The 14,746-nt window shown below is 42.7% G+C and overlaps 1 protein-coding gene across 1 annotated transcript in view; it reads right to left on the bottom strand.

Annotated features, from left to right (window-relative positions):
• Positions 1-565: 565 nt before the first annotated feature.
• Positions 566-14,746, bottom strand: part of LOC138472495 (collagen alpha-1(XIII) chain-like) — a 179,053-nt gene continuing 164,872 nt past the window's right edge. Inside the window, exon 3 of the mRNA XM_069610708.1 lies at positions 566-778. Within this exon, the coding sequence (XP_069466809.1) occupies positions 693-778 (86 nt within the window). The 3' untranslated portion in view covers positions 566-692. The remainder of the gene's footprint in view (positions 779-14,746) is intronic.

The following is a 14,746-nucleotide window of genomic DNA, read 5'->3' as shown; positions in this document are numbered from 1 at the left end:
CAAATTCTTAAGCGCCCTTCTACCTCTGGGTTTGGAGCGCCATACAAATAAAATAAACAAACAAAACAAACAAACCACCTGAAACAATCGACCATCTAGCCAGTGCCTCTTCACCCCCTACCACCTCATGCAATCCTGTACATATTCCTACTACAGATACAGCTTGTACATTACCTATTGCTTTGTTCCCTATTGCCCTTGCCATGACTCCCCTTATATATTACCTGCAACCTGTATTATATCCTGTATATCCTGTATATTTCTTATTGTATTACTTTTACTACCTGTATATATTTGAGTATTTTGTACAAATATGTAACTATGTAACCTAAGCTTCGCATGTACTGTATTGTTGCACCCTATTACCTTCAGGTCTGGTGCGCATTATAAGTGAATAAAACAAACAAACACACATAAGCTGATGGCATGATGTAGGAATGATGATATACCAACATCCAACAGCAAACACATGGAGCCCAGAGTACAAGTAAGTCATGAAGCACATGAAAAGCATAAAAGTGGCTGTTCAATATAAACAATGACATAATACAACAGTGACATAAATATGACAACACACCCACATGTGCTCCCGTGCATGATATTCAGGTGATATAGTTGGTACATTGTTTGTTTAACAGTGTCAATACGTATCCCTTTTTTCTCTGCTATGACAGGTAATGTTATGGAAAACATCACATGAATGTGTTTGAATTAAACCTGATGGCAAACATACCTGGTTCCCCATTTTGTCCTCGCTTGCCCTTTGCTCCTGGTGGCCCTAATTGAAAAAAAAAAGTTGGTTATTCAAAGAAATCAAAGGTTTTAAGGTATTGAGCATCACCAGCATACATAGTCTGTATTATGGCCACTGGACTGGCAGTACTGCCTGGGGTAATCCCTTTGTCTGAGGATACAGTGGAGCTAAGTACAGGTAAAAATGCTGTGGGCGATACATTTTCCACAGCTCCACGATTACAGATGGAGATCAAATGTACTCCTGGAGGTACAGGAATACAGTTGATCAGCCATGTTTAGGTGGTTATATGTGATTTTACCGAAGTAAAATTCAGAGTGGTAAATTTTACAGAGGTAAAAAATACAGAAAAACTATATAATTACATTTTTTTATTTAATTTGGGGGGTCCTCACCCAAGCCTCCTGTTTTCCTACCCTTTTAACCCCAGCCCCTCTCATTTTAACCCCTTACCCCACTACCATATCTATATTTATTTAACATTTTTGGTAATTCTTCTGTATTTTTTACTTCGGTAAAATTTACAGGAAAGGAGGAAGTAATTGATGGCCCTGTAGTGAAAACCAAAAGAAGGCACACAGACATGTACCGCTCAGGGGACATTTACCACAGGTGGCAAAATGGCAGAGTAGATCTTGCAGCGATAAAGATTCGATTTGGCATTAGAAACGCTAGGCTTTTCAGAGGGATTCCAGAACTTTCTGTTCTCATCGCACTAAGTTATTAAGAATCCTTTTCGCTTTGCATGAAGCAATGCTTAAAATTGGGTACTCCCTGTTTTTTGATATCAGGGGTTGACACTATCAAATGGGAGACTTATATATCAAAAGAGAACAAAGATAGGTCGACTACCCCTTCCTTTAGTCCCTGAGGCTCAACAGATCAGATGAATGACAATCTAATTCAATCAAAGATTGTTCAAACCACCACTCTAATATTTCAATTAGACATATTCATTTATTTTAATATATGTTTAGCAAAACTAAAAAAGGCCCCCAAGTAAGTCCTATACATATTAATCTAAATAAAATGTCAAACCTGGCCAGAACACTTACATTCTTAAAGGTGACAATGCACCATACCATCGAACTGAATACAAAAAAAAAGAATCTAAGAAAGGTGTAAAATACAAGGGAAAACAGTTTCAACTACTGTTGGTATATATTGTTAATTCACAAGTTCAAGAAAAGATCTCACATCAATAGCCGTGATCATTCCTGCATAATTAAATGCGACAATTATCTAAGGAGACAGCTGTTTCTTCTTTAATATTTATATACAGCCTCTCTGTACTGCTGTACAAAGTTATTTGGGGGTGTACATAATGTTATAGATTCAAAAGGACACCCTTGTAATACTTAGTGTAGATTGAGATAGAGACAAAAGTTGGTAACAGTGTCCTCGAATCTAGTCGACATATGTTTCGGCCATATCAACTCATACAGTTCAGTCTCACAGTGCTGTTGGTCTTATTAGTTGGGGCCGTCTTCAAGACAGAGAAAGTGATTTAAACGTGTAGTATATACTTCCCAAGTTCAAGGTTCCTTACAAGGCACTCTAAAAAGGAAAAATTAAAAAGACTTATTTTAAAAAACTTTCAAGATATTCATTGATGGTTCTATTCCTAAAATGGTGGAATCGTCATGTCTTATTATGCCACCACATTAACTGACCTGTATCTCACTCAGATTGCTTTGAGACATTTAGAAAGATTCTTGGCACCGTCTGCCTGCTCTTTGGATATTCAATTGAGATGATGTAATCATTCACCATACCTATGGGTATACATGCCCCTATTAGTATTGACCTCATTTGGTTTAAATGCATTCATTATTTTTATTGCAGGATGCAACCATTATTGTGTATCAAATGAGTACCTTAGAATTCTGCTCAGAACAGCTTATTCTTATACTGTTTCTGTGACATAGTTTGCGTGAAAGATCTTGATATTATCTGTTTATGGCGGTCTTCACCGCTATTCGAAGGGGCGCTATGTTCACAGTTGCACCCACCATTTAGAAATTGAGACAGAGCAGAACAGAAATCAATTCCTTTGTTGATCCATTGCGACTATATTGTTATATTTCAAAATATTGGATGTAACAGCGACTATATTATTATTCAGTCGCCCGTGAATCCGGTAGCATCAACTATTTGTAATTATACAACATTTATCTATGTAGGTGCTTTTCAAATAGTTGCTGTGACTGCAAAGTTCTTTATAACCTATTGCAGAACAAAGAGATAGTCAAATACTATCACAGTTCGTGGCAATCCCTTGGGGACCTACTGACATGCGATCACATGACCGTGTGACCAGAAATTAAGGTTGTTCGACATTAGTCATCACATGAAACGGTAACGGCTAACAGAAAGAGCAGGAGCATACCAAATGATTTTGAGGTAAGCGGTACTCTGTCTATATGAACAAAAAGTATACACAATGTTTTTTCTTTGCTCGCATGGTTACATTTTACAACTTGCCGTGACAAACATATGCAATAGACCAGTAGGTCCCCAAGGGATTGCCACGAACTGTAATAGTATTTGCCTATCTCTTTGTTCTGCAATAGGTTATAATTAACTTTGCAGCCACAACAACTATTTGAAAAGCAACTACAAAGATAAATGTTGTATAATTACCAATAGTTGATGCTACAGGATTCACGGGCGACTGCATAATAATATAGTCGCTGCTACATGTAATATTTTGCAATATAACAATATCGTTGCAATGGATCAACAAAGTAATTGATTTCTGTTCGGCTCTGTCTCAATTTCTAGACGGTGGGTGCAATTGTGAACATAGCGCCCCTTCGAATAGCGGTGAAGACCGCCATAGACAGATAATATCAAGATCTTTCACGCAGACTACATCACGGAAACAGTATAAGAATAAGCTGTTCCAAGCAGAATTCTATGGTACCCATTTGATACACAATAATGGTTGCATCCTGCAATACAAATAATGAATGCATTTAAACCAAATGAGGTCAATACTAATAGGGGCATGTATCCCCATAGGTATGGTGAATGATTACATCATCTGAATTGAATATCCAAAGAGCAGCCAGACGGCGCCAAGAATATTTCTAAATGTCTCAAAGAAATCTGAGTGAGATACAAGTCAGTTAATGTGGTGGCATAATAAGACATGCCGCTTCCACCATTTTAAGAATAGAACCATCAATGAACATCTTGAATGTTTTTTTTAAGTATGTCTTTTTAATTTTCCTTTTTAGAGTGCCTTGTAAGGAACCTTGAACTTGGGAAGCATAAACTACATGTTTAAATCACGTTCTCTGTCCTGAAGACGGCCCCAACTAATAAGACCAACAGCACTGTGAGATTGAACGGTATGAGTTGATATGGCCGAAACATATGTCAACTAGATTCGAGGAAACTGTTACAACGGTGTCCTTTTTAATCTATAACATTATGTACACTCACAAATAACTTTGTACAGTAGTACAGAGAGGCTATATATAAATATTAAAGTAGAAAGAGCTGTCTCCTTAGATAATTGTCGCCTTTAATTATGCAGGAATGATCATGGCTATTGATGCGAGATCTTTTCTTGAATTTATGAATTAACAATATATACCAACAGTAGTTGAAACTGTTTTCCCTTGTATTTTACACCTTTCTTCGATTTTTTCTTTTTTGTATTCAGTTCGATGGTATGGTGCATTGTCACCTTTAAGAATGTAAGTGTTCTGCACAGGTTTGAAAAATATTTTAGATTAGTATGAATAGGACTTACTTGGAGGCCTTTTTTAGTTTAGCAAAACTTGTATTAAAATAAATGAATATGTCTAATTGAAATATTAGACAGGTGTTTTGAACAATCTTTGAATTAGATTGTCATTGATCTGACCTGTTGAGCCTCAGGGACTAAAGGAAGGGGTAGTCGACCTATCTTTGTTCTCTTTTGCTTTGCATGAAGGCCAGCAAAAGACTAACGCAAGTATATTCTGTGATTGACTTTAAGCTTGTGAGCTATATTTGTTCCATATAATTCTCAGACGGCAGAGGGGCAAATTGAAACACTCATCCACTGCGTCAAGAGATCATTGAAATTGTACAGGATTCTTAATAACCGAGCGTAACGTTAATGAACACTACTGGACTCCACCTGAATGCGGTGTGTGGAAAAAGTGAAGATGTGGCCGTGAGAGGCACTGCAATTCATTCCTTAAGTGTACAAATGTAGAATGGGTTAGCATGTTCCAGCTATAATTGCATGATCATACCATGATGAAACATTACAAACTGTTTCCCTTTATTACAGAAATGGTAATAAATGAATGCACCAAATATCAAAAGGCAATATTGTTAGGTATAGCAGAAGCCAGGTCTGGTTTGTGCTGTCAAGAAACAGGAACGGGAAGATTTGATGGGCTTGGAAGTCATTATCTAATGTGAAATTCAGTAGGCCCTAAAACAGGGGCCTACAACCTGCAGCTCTCTACATGTTTTTGGACTAAGACGTCATGATCCCTCTTCTTTGAATGCGCTGGCTAGGGAAGATTGGAGATGCAGTGCAAAACATCAGGAGAGCCAAAAGTTGCGGATCCTTTCCCTAAATGTGATTATGGTAATGGTACAAGGGCACCTGGCATGCCACCACCAGCCGGGCAGCACAAGAAGCATGCAGCAGATGTTTTAAAGTTACACTTCAGTGCCCTGCCTACATGTCACCATGAAAGGCACTGTGAAAATACCAATGGGTGCAGAAAAACTTCTTTTCCGCTGCTAGAAAATGCCTCTGTCAGCTTGTAATGGATTCCAGTTCCCTCTCTCACACACCAGATCTCGCTCGCACATCCTCTTCTGAATCATAATGTGAAAGTGTTCTGTGAATGGACCATATAACTATGAAGAAACGGATGATAGTCACTTATCTTCTTTCCTAGTAAGTATCAGCACGTGTGTCTCTTCATGGTCCTGCTGTTACTACTGCCCAATGTAATGGTGCTCCATTTACAGCTCTCAGAATGATATGAAACAGGCTGCCCCATTACAGCTTGGGTGGGTTTCTTGGTCCGAATACCACCAGTAGCACTGCCAAGTCTGCCTGTGGTATTAATAAAGGTATGCTCAATTAGAGCTTTATCCCTGTTACATTTGTACCAGTAGTGGTATTTCTGGAATAGTACAAGTATCATTCCAGAAGAGAACAAAAACAGTTGGCATATTTGTTTCCTATACATTTCCATCGTCAATTGAGGGTGAAATGGATAATGTGCCGTGCTGGCTCACGGATGTACATGATCACCTCTTAGAAAAAAAAAGCTGAGGCCGAAAATGGTATTTTTTATAATGCAGTTTGCTGCATATATATGTGGGAGGAGACCCCCTGCAGTCCCCTCATACCCACCACATTTATTATTACCCTCACCCACATCCCCCACACCCCACATACATATGCAGTGAAATGCAGCCTTCTCCATTCAGCATTTTCGTTCTCTGAATGTTTACCTCCGTTATTTTGGTACGATTCCGTGGCTCACATCACTGCTGTATATTTTCAATGCACACATGGGTACATTCCGAACCTTTTCAGTATTACATGGTGAAGGGATAGGCCTCCAAGATGCCCACTTCCTCACTTTATTCCAACGTCTCCATTCAAATCTTTCTCGTGTATTGAAGGGAAGCATTTTTGCTTCCTTTTTGCGCAGGAAAAACCAAACCTTTAAGCATGTGTTGAGACTATTTACAATGTTTACCTGCTCCTCTGGGGTGGTTGTAAAAATAGGCAGATTTTCAATGTGAATATCACCTTGCAATACAGTGATACTTACTACCTCTCCTGAATTACCTCTAAAATGCCTGTACCGAGATTAGGTGATTGTGAAAACATAGAAATGTCACTGTTATGTCATTACCTCAAGGCTGCATTGGCGCTCTTAGTGGGCTCTAATGGGATCTGAACGTGTCACATAATAGGTGAGCACTTATCTCAACAGCCAGTGCAATCCCCATTGACCTGTGTGTCCTGCCTGCAAATATAACCTGTGCACTTGTGGCTGCTTTCTGATCAGCCATTGGTGAACATGGGTAAATGCAGGAGAGTGCTACAGGTGTCAAATCAGGCGCTAAAGGTTTTGCTCATAATGCATTATTTTGTTGCATTGCCTCTGTTGAAGAAGTCCATGGCCTAATGGGGAGGGTGAAGATTAATATTCAAAAGCAGCGATGAAACCCTAAACTAGTGGATGGGCCCTTGCACATTGAGTTTAATGGCCAATCAGCTCCTGGATCGGCACAAAATGAAATGTGTGGCTCCATGATGCTAGAATATATTATGGTGCAAAATCATTGCTCGTTTTGACCGGTAACAATGATGCCCCCTCCAAACTGGCTCTGCAGTATACAGACTCTGTGCATTGGTGCATTGGTGCAGATCTTACAAACACATGTGCTGTTCTGTGGGAGCACTGACATGTACGCACTTTTTCTAGATGTTTTAAACAAGGGGAAGCAGTTGATGAATGTCAATAAATATCACACAAATGGAACCACAGGGCAATTAATCTTTTGTGTTGATCATCAGACTCCAACCAAAGCCAAATTCTGCTGCTCACATTTCAGACCACTCTTAGAATGATTAACATCCCTGCATGGGTACGTAAGTATGCCCCATATATTTTGAATATATTACCACGCCAAGCATTAGTTGGGATCCACCATCTTGGATATCACTAGTGCTTGTTCACATCCTGCCCCCTCCACACTTCCTGCAGACTACACACTCCTGGTATGACATCAGAAGGCAAAGAACACTTCTTACAGCAGCCAGCATAGATTGGATCCCTGACAACAAGTTGGCTTTGGACCAATCTGCTGTAGCGGTTTACCATTATAGGGGGGAATCCCTGCCCTTATTTCATTCCTCTTTGTACTTCAATACAAGAACTATGTTGGGGGATACAGTCTATTCCAAGGTCCTCAGCAATAGCAGTGAAGACAGGAGGCTCAAAGGAAAAGGAAAGCTTTTCTGCCTATCCACTTCAGTGCTCTGCTGCCTCTGCACTGACACTAGGATCCTGCTTACTGGAGGTGAAGGCCTCTTATAGGTGCCAGACAACCTTCCTGGAGTGGAAGTACTGAAACAAAGGACTCAGCTTGTCCCTAAAGACCCTGCATCAGGCATCTCAGCAACGCAGAAGCCCAGAAGCAGCCCAGGACTTTGTTTACCACCTTGAGATATCTTCAAGGTGGCTTAACTGCCCTTGACTCACTTGTTTAGCCTCTAGAGGACCGGCAATGCTGCTTTTGGCATTTTAAGAATTATGAGCCCCTTACCTTCTTCTTCGGGGTGTATGGACGCCGACTTAACATAGTGAAGCATATCACTGCTCTGACTTGACCGCTGGCTTGTCACTGTGGAAGCACCCCACTCACTACATGCCAAGCACCAACTCAACCCTACTTGAATGTTGACTCCACTCACTGCTAGCCATCGACCCAACCATCGCAAACGCTAACCAGACCCAGTGGAAGCATTGTCTCTACCCAATTCAGCCACTGACTCAACCTGTAAGATGTCATTGACTTGATCTGTCTCAAACGCTGACTTGATCCACAGAGAACCCCATCTGAAAACTGACTCGATGCCAACTTGCCACTAGAACAGCATGCCCTGACTGGCTCAAAATTGTCTCGAGTGCAGTAAATCATCAATGACCTGGCTCGATAATGTTGAGCCATCAAGACACGTAATAAAGATATTTGCAGTGGTCCTGTCTCCTGTTTCACCTTTAAATGTTAAATGTTAAAGGTATTTGTACCGCGCACCGTCACCAACGGAATTGGTCCCCAGGCGCTCTGGCGGATCTGCAAACGATAAGGTGGGATGGGTTAGTAAGGTGAAGAGGGAGTAGGATAGTGAGAGGAGTGGTGTTCTGTTGGCAGCTTCAACTCGGTATACACCGGGTGCTGAGCTTTGGTGTAGATATTGGATCGGTGTCAGTCCACGTGTGCTGTTGCTCCGGCTTATGTGTTGTTGCAGTGTTGTGAAGTGTGTGCGGCTTGTGGTGCGAGAGATGGTTGTGTGAGTTTTTGGTTGAGATAGGTATGCAGAGTTTGAGGTTATATTGGTTAGTGGGTTACCTGACCTTTAGCATGCTAACATTCACAGTTTTGTCTAAGTGTGGCACTTGTTGGCCTTCACAATCCTGTCTAGATGTGGCGCCGGCTGGTGTTCACAGTTCTAAGTGTGGCACATGTTAACATTCAAGTTTCATCTAGGCACGGGCATGCTTTCCTTCAATCAAAGTCCTATCTAGATGCGACGCAGGCTAATGTTCAGAATTCTCTCTAAGTGTGGACATGCCAATGTTCACAATTCCATCTACATGCGACACAGGCTAATGTTCACAATTCCCCCTATGTGCGGTGCAGGCTAATGTTCAGGATTCTATCTAAGTGTGGACATGCTAATATTTACAATTCCATCTAGATGCGACGCAGGCTAATGTTCACAATTCTATCTAAGTGTGGACATGCTAATATTCACAGTTCCATCTAGATGCGACGCAGGCTAATGTTCACAGGGCCACAATTATGTATAAGACCCCACTCTTTGCCTTTTCAAGACACTTTTAAGTACCTTTGACATTTGCCGCTTAATACAATTTCCTGCACCCCTTTCTTCTCCCAGAATGTCCCTTTATTCCAAAGTCTGAATTCTGTGTTTCCTTTACATTGGTGAGTATTTTGTGTTTTTAATTAGTTGTGTGCGTTGTTAGTTTTTAGTTTAGTTCCTATTTCCTGGAACGTTGGTTGGACTTTCCTTTATCTTGGCACTATTGTATTATGTTTGTTTTTATTGCATCTGTATCGGATCACACTGGTTTTGAAGACTATAACTTGCTCTCAGGCCACATTCCCAAAGAGGCGAAGGAAATATACCTTTCGTGCTGTATCTGTTCTACCTTTATGGTTGGGATCACCTCTGGTTTAGTAGTAGTGTGGGACTGAGAGAGCAGATTAGCCAATAATCATCCCTGTATTCCGGCAAAGCAGTGGTCGTTTGGTGACAAAAGCTTTATACACGGATCACGTTTTAGCTTCTTAGGTACAAATGAAAAACAATGTTTCAGCTCAGTTTTGACTACCAGGAAAGATTTAACGCTTAAAACAATTTGTAACATGGCCACTAAAGAGAACAGCAGATTTTGAAATAAAAGCAAAAGAAAGGAAAAATGAATCACAAGGAAATGAATCACAAGAAAATGTTAAACATCCTGACAGCTTAGACCAAAAAGTCGTCCAAATATAGAGAAAAGGAATGGGATCACCTTAATCAAAGCTGAGCTGGAAATACGAAAGCAGTTAGCCCTGACATGTTTGCTGTTTAACCCATTATGACATGTTTGCTGTTTACCCCATTATGACATGTTTGCTGTTTAACCCATTATGACATGTGTGCTGTTTACACAGCTTTCTTCCTCTTGTACGTTGTCTATGTTTTAATTCCTATTTCTGTCTCTCATTTATGGAAGAGATAAACGTAACATTTGTGAATTCGGAATAATGCATCAAGTTATATTTATTTCAGATAATTTAGAGTTCTATTATTGGTTTTGTTTATATTAAACTCGAATAATGTAAACTATATCCGATGCATGTATTTCTGTCTCTTTGCTTGCTCTGCCTAAGTTTTCTCTAGAATATTTTAACTGGAGAAATATAGCACCGTACTAAACATTCACTCAGCCGACTTCAAAGACTAAGCTCAGACACCAAGCTATATAAGAAGGGCCCCCTCTCTGTTTTGTCTAGTCCCACCCCCCTCCCCCCATACTCACCCATGTTTTGTAAACTCTCATAGTGGGGCGATACTTTACAAAAATGACTTGGCCTGTGACCTTCAAACCTCTGGCAGACAAAGAACAGTTCTGGAACAGACAAGGCTATGCGTCATAAAAAGGAACCCGAATGTACTGCTGCATTCACAGCGATTTCGCCTGTCAGCCCCTCCCCCCAAACCCAAGGCGCACATGTGCTGCCTGGGGGCAATGCATCTCTTCTGAGAACTCTTCAAACCCTCGCTGGAGCTCAGAGTTGAAGACTATTTCTGAGTATTGCGAGCTAAATTACCTTTTCCAATTTAAAACACTACAAATATCCTTATCTTTGGGTATTTTAAGGTTCTTGATAGGTGTTCTTGAAATCAAATATACTCAACTTGAAGATTATTTTCATGAATTTATGCAAAATTATGAGGTGTGTAAGGCTATTTTGTTATAAATTGCATTAAAAAAGTATTTATTTGTTCTGTGCAAGGTTTATAATAAACCAAAGACACAAATAAAATACAAAATATAGTATAACTCAGGGTTAGGTTACTGTGCATCACATTTCAAGTTGATATGCAGACCCCCTGTAAAGGAAAGATCAATGCTTGGAAGGTTATTAAGTACTATCTTCAAAACAGCCTTCCAACTGCACTTTTGCCTTCATAGTACTAGTCCTCTCAATACATTATTTTTTGCCAATCTTTATGGGTTGCTGTCCTTTCTGGAAGCACAAATTAAGATATTTCTGTAAGTAATCTGTGTTATTGTTTGCTTAGGAATTAAACATTCTAAAGACACCATCACCACTGCTTTAATACTTTCTTTCCAATTGCAGATGCATCTGCCCTCAAAGGCTCACCCACTTCAGCTGCTGATGGTAAGTTGTGAGGAATTCGGCCATCAACACAGTGGGTGTGCGCTTGTTAAGACGGATTTCTGAACTCTGTCCTGGTGGCGCAGAAGTTCAGAAGGCCAACCTAATTACTTGGAACAGGGTAACCTCTGGACAAGCCAGACCAATCAAGGTAGCGATCGCGGCGGTCAAGACTAGGTCTCAAGAGGGGTGAGGGTGACTGAAAGCCCGCAGTGAGCACACAAAGCAAGAGCGCTTACAAACTACTCCAAACAGTTGTTATATCAAAAATAGATACACATTTATTATAAGGCCTTGAAACTAATAACCACAGTAAAAGCAGCAATATACAACGATATTAAACCAACACATACACTATCCACCCAATATATATACAGAATACACAGTTTCACAGCATTAGCAGCACGAAATATGTTATCCACCTGCAGGGGAAGGAAAACAGGCAGTGCGAACCAATGCGTGTGATATGTCCGCCTTCTGAGGCCCCTAACTGGATGGTAGTCCAATCCCTACGAAGAGTGGAGCCTAGCGCTCAAAAGTACCTGCACACGCCGGTGCCAATGGGCAGAAGGTGAAGCTCTTCGGAGGACGTTGGACAGCTCTGTAGGGTGCCCTAATGAAGGAGAACACGGTCCGCGACTCTAGCGCAGCCTCCACTGTGAGGCAGAAGTAGGGCGCGAGTACGGACAAGGGGTGCTGTATTTACAGCGGGGAAAAGCAAGGGGCACTGCAGGAGGGCGACCAGATCCTAGCTAATCTACTCACCGGTCCCCGAAGCAAGCAGGCCCGAGCTTCTCCTCGATAGATGCAGCTTCTGGCAGGTTCTGAAGAGCAGGGAACGTCTCGTCGTCGTGCAGAGTAAAAAGACGTCCCGATCGAAGAATCCTGCACAGTTTTGTCGCCACGGCAGGGCAACGGAACGGCCGGGTGTATTCAAGCCAAACGAGCACCGTTCACCTCTAGCTTAGGGTTGCTAAGCAAACGAAGCGTGTGAGCGTGCCCCGGACTCAGAATACCACCCAACCTGTCGGCGATTACAGAGCAGGACTCCTTAGTAAGCTGGTCAGTCAACTGGATGGCCCAGAGACACTTCCGAAGGCTTACGGCAGGAGTTGATGAAGGTGCCGGGAATAGCTGGTCCTGCTATTCCAATAGGTCGAAGCGCCAGTACAGGCCTTCTTGTTCGATCTTAGGTGGAAAGGGCTTCACCGGACGACAGCAATGAGGAGCAGAAGTTCTTCAGGGGGTCACCAGCGATTCCTCGGTCCAGCCTCGTGTTCGCAGGATACTTGGCTCCTGTATCCCTGGGTTCGTAAGAACTCAGGAGATCGACATGGTAGTGGTGTTTCCAGCTCCCTCTTATCCACGGTTCCCTTCGCGCCAAAACGGAGGGGAGCCAATGGGAGATCCGCTCATCAACACACATACCATACGTGGACCAATCACGGACCACGGTGGTCCCAGGCATTCACACCACCCTAGACTCTCTGGCACCCAGGATGTGTATTGGGACCAGACAGCCCAGCCCACATCCTGGGGGCACTCAAACGACATGTAGAAGCCCGCGAAAGCAACCGTGTTTCGCGGGAAACTACATGCCCAAATAAGGAAGGCCCCGGGTCGCCTGACCCGGGGGAAGGTAAAGGGAGCAAGACGGACAGTGGACGAGACAAAGGAGCCTCGTGGTCCGGCCATTTTGGGTAGCCGGGCCACCCTTTTGTGTTCGCGGCAAAAAGGTGCTCAGAACGGCAAAAGGAGCTCAAAATAAACCAAATGATCGCTGCCACCAGCCCAGTCCCTGAATGACTTGCACCGATCCAAAAACCATCCTACAAGAGTGTCTAGGGTCTGTAGAAGGCTAGAGACCCAAGAGAGCTGTAACTTAGCTTACAGTGCCCTCTTGTGTCGTGTTGCACTAAAATGGCGACACGGTAAAAGAAACTACGGGAAACAGCGTTCCCCGGTACTGACTGTCTTAAGGGCATGTCAGTTTCCCCGTAAGAAAGGAGCGAAAGCCCAGAGGAGTACGGCAGAAGGCTGCACTTCTCTGGCAAAGTCAAGAAAACAGGTTGAAAACAATAGCAAAAAGTTTAGGGGTTGCCACATGGAAGGAAAGTTCCCTACAATTACGAAATCTTTCCTAACACTCGCCCCTCCCAGACTATGGACAGGGGGAACTAATACACCCCTGGATGAGTCTCTTGTTCAGGTCGGTAAAACATTCTGGACAACCCATCAGCATTGCTATGTTGGACACCTGGCCTATGCTCAATAGTGAAGTCGAAGCCTTGTAGACTTATGGACCACCTAAGCAACTTTGGATTCTCCCCCTTCATGTTCATTAGCCACTTTAACGGCTTATGGTCAGTCTGCACAGTGAAGTGGGTCCCATAGAGGTAGGGCCGCAGCTTCCTTAGGGCCCACACAACAGAGAAACATTCTTTCTCTACCGTGGACCATCTGAGCTCTCTATCCCACCGCTGCCACCAATTTGTTAAGACGGATTTCTGAACTCTGTCCTGGTGGCGCAGAAGTTCAGAAGGCCAACCTAATTACTTGGAACAGGGTAACCTCTGGACAAGCCAGACCAATCAAGGTAGCGATCGCGGCGGTCAAGACTAGGTCTCAAGAGGGGTGAGGGTGACTGAAAGCCCGCAGTGAGCACACAAAGCAAGAGCGCTTACAAACTACTCCAAACAGTTGTTATATCAAAAATAGATACACATTTATTATAAGGCCTTGAAACTAATAACCACAGTAAAAGCAGCAATATACAACGATATTAAACCAACACATACACTATCCACCCAATATATATACAGAATACACAGTTTCACAGCATTAGCAGCACGAAATATGTTATCCACCTGCAGGGGAAGGAAAACAGGCAGTGCGAACCAATGCGTGTGATATGTCCGCCTTCTGAGGCCCCTAACTGGATGGTAGTCCAATCCCTACGAAGAGTGGAGCCTAGCGCTCAAAAGTACCTGCACACGCCGGTGCCAATGGGCAGAAGGTGAAGCTCTTCGGAGGACGTTGGACAGCTCTGTAGGGTGCCCTAATGAAGGAGAACACGGTCCGCGACTCTAGCGCAGCCTCCACTGTGAGGCAGAAGTAGGGCGCGAGTACGGACAAGGGGTGCTGTATTTACAGCGGGGAAAAGCAAGGGGCACTGCAGGCGGGCGACCAGATCCTAGCTAATCTACTCACCGGTCCCCGAAGCAAGCAGGCCCGAGCTTCTCCTCGATAGATGCAGCTTCTGGCAGGTTCTGAAGAGCAGGGAACGTCTCGTCGTCGTGCAGAGTAAAA

This window comes from Ambystoma mexicanum, chromosome 8 (genome assembly GCF_040938575.1).
Source record: "Ambystoma mexicanum isolate Mex_15411 chromosome 8, UKY_AmexF1_1, whole genome shotgun sequence".
Classification (NCBI taxonomy): Eukaryota; Metazoa; Chordata; class Amphibia; order Caudata; family Ambystomatidae; genus Ambystoma; species Ambystoma mexicanum.
The sequence above is the reverse complement of the archived record's forward strand: the minus strand, read 5'-3'. Positions and strand labels throughout refer to the sequence as shown.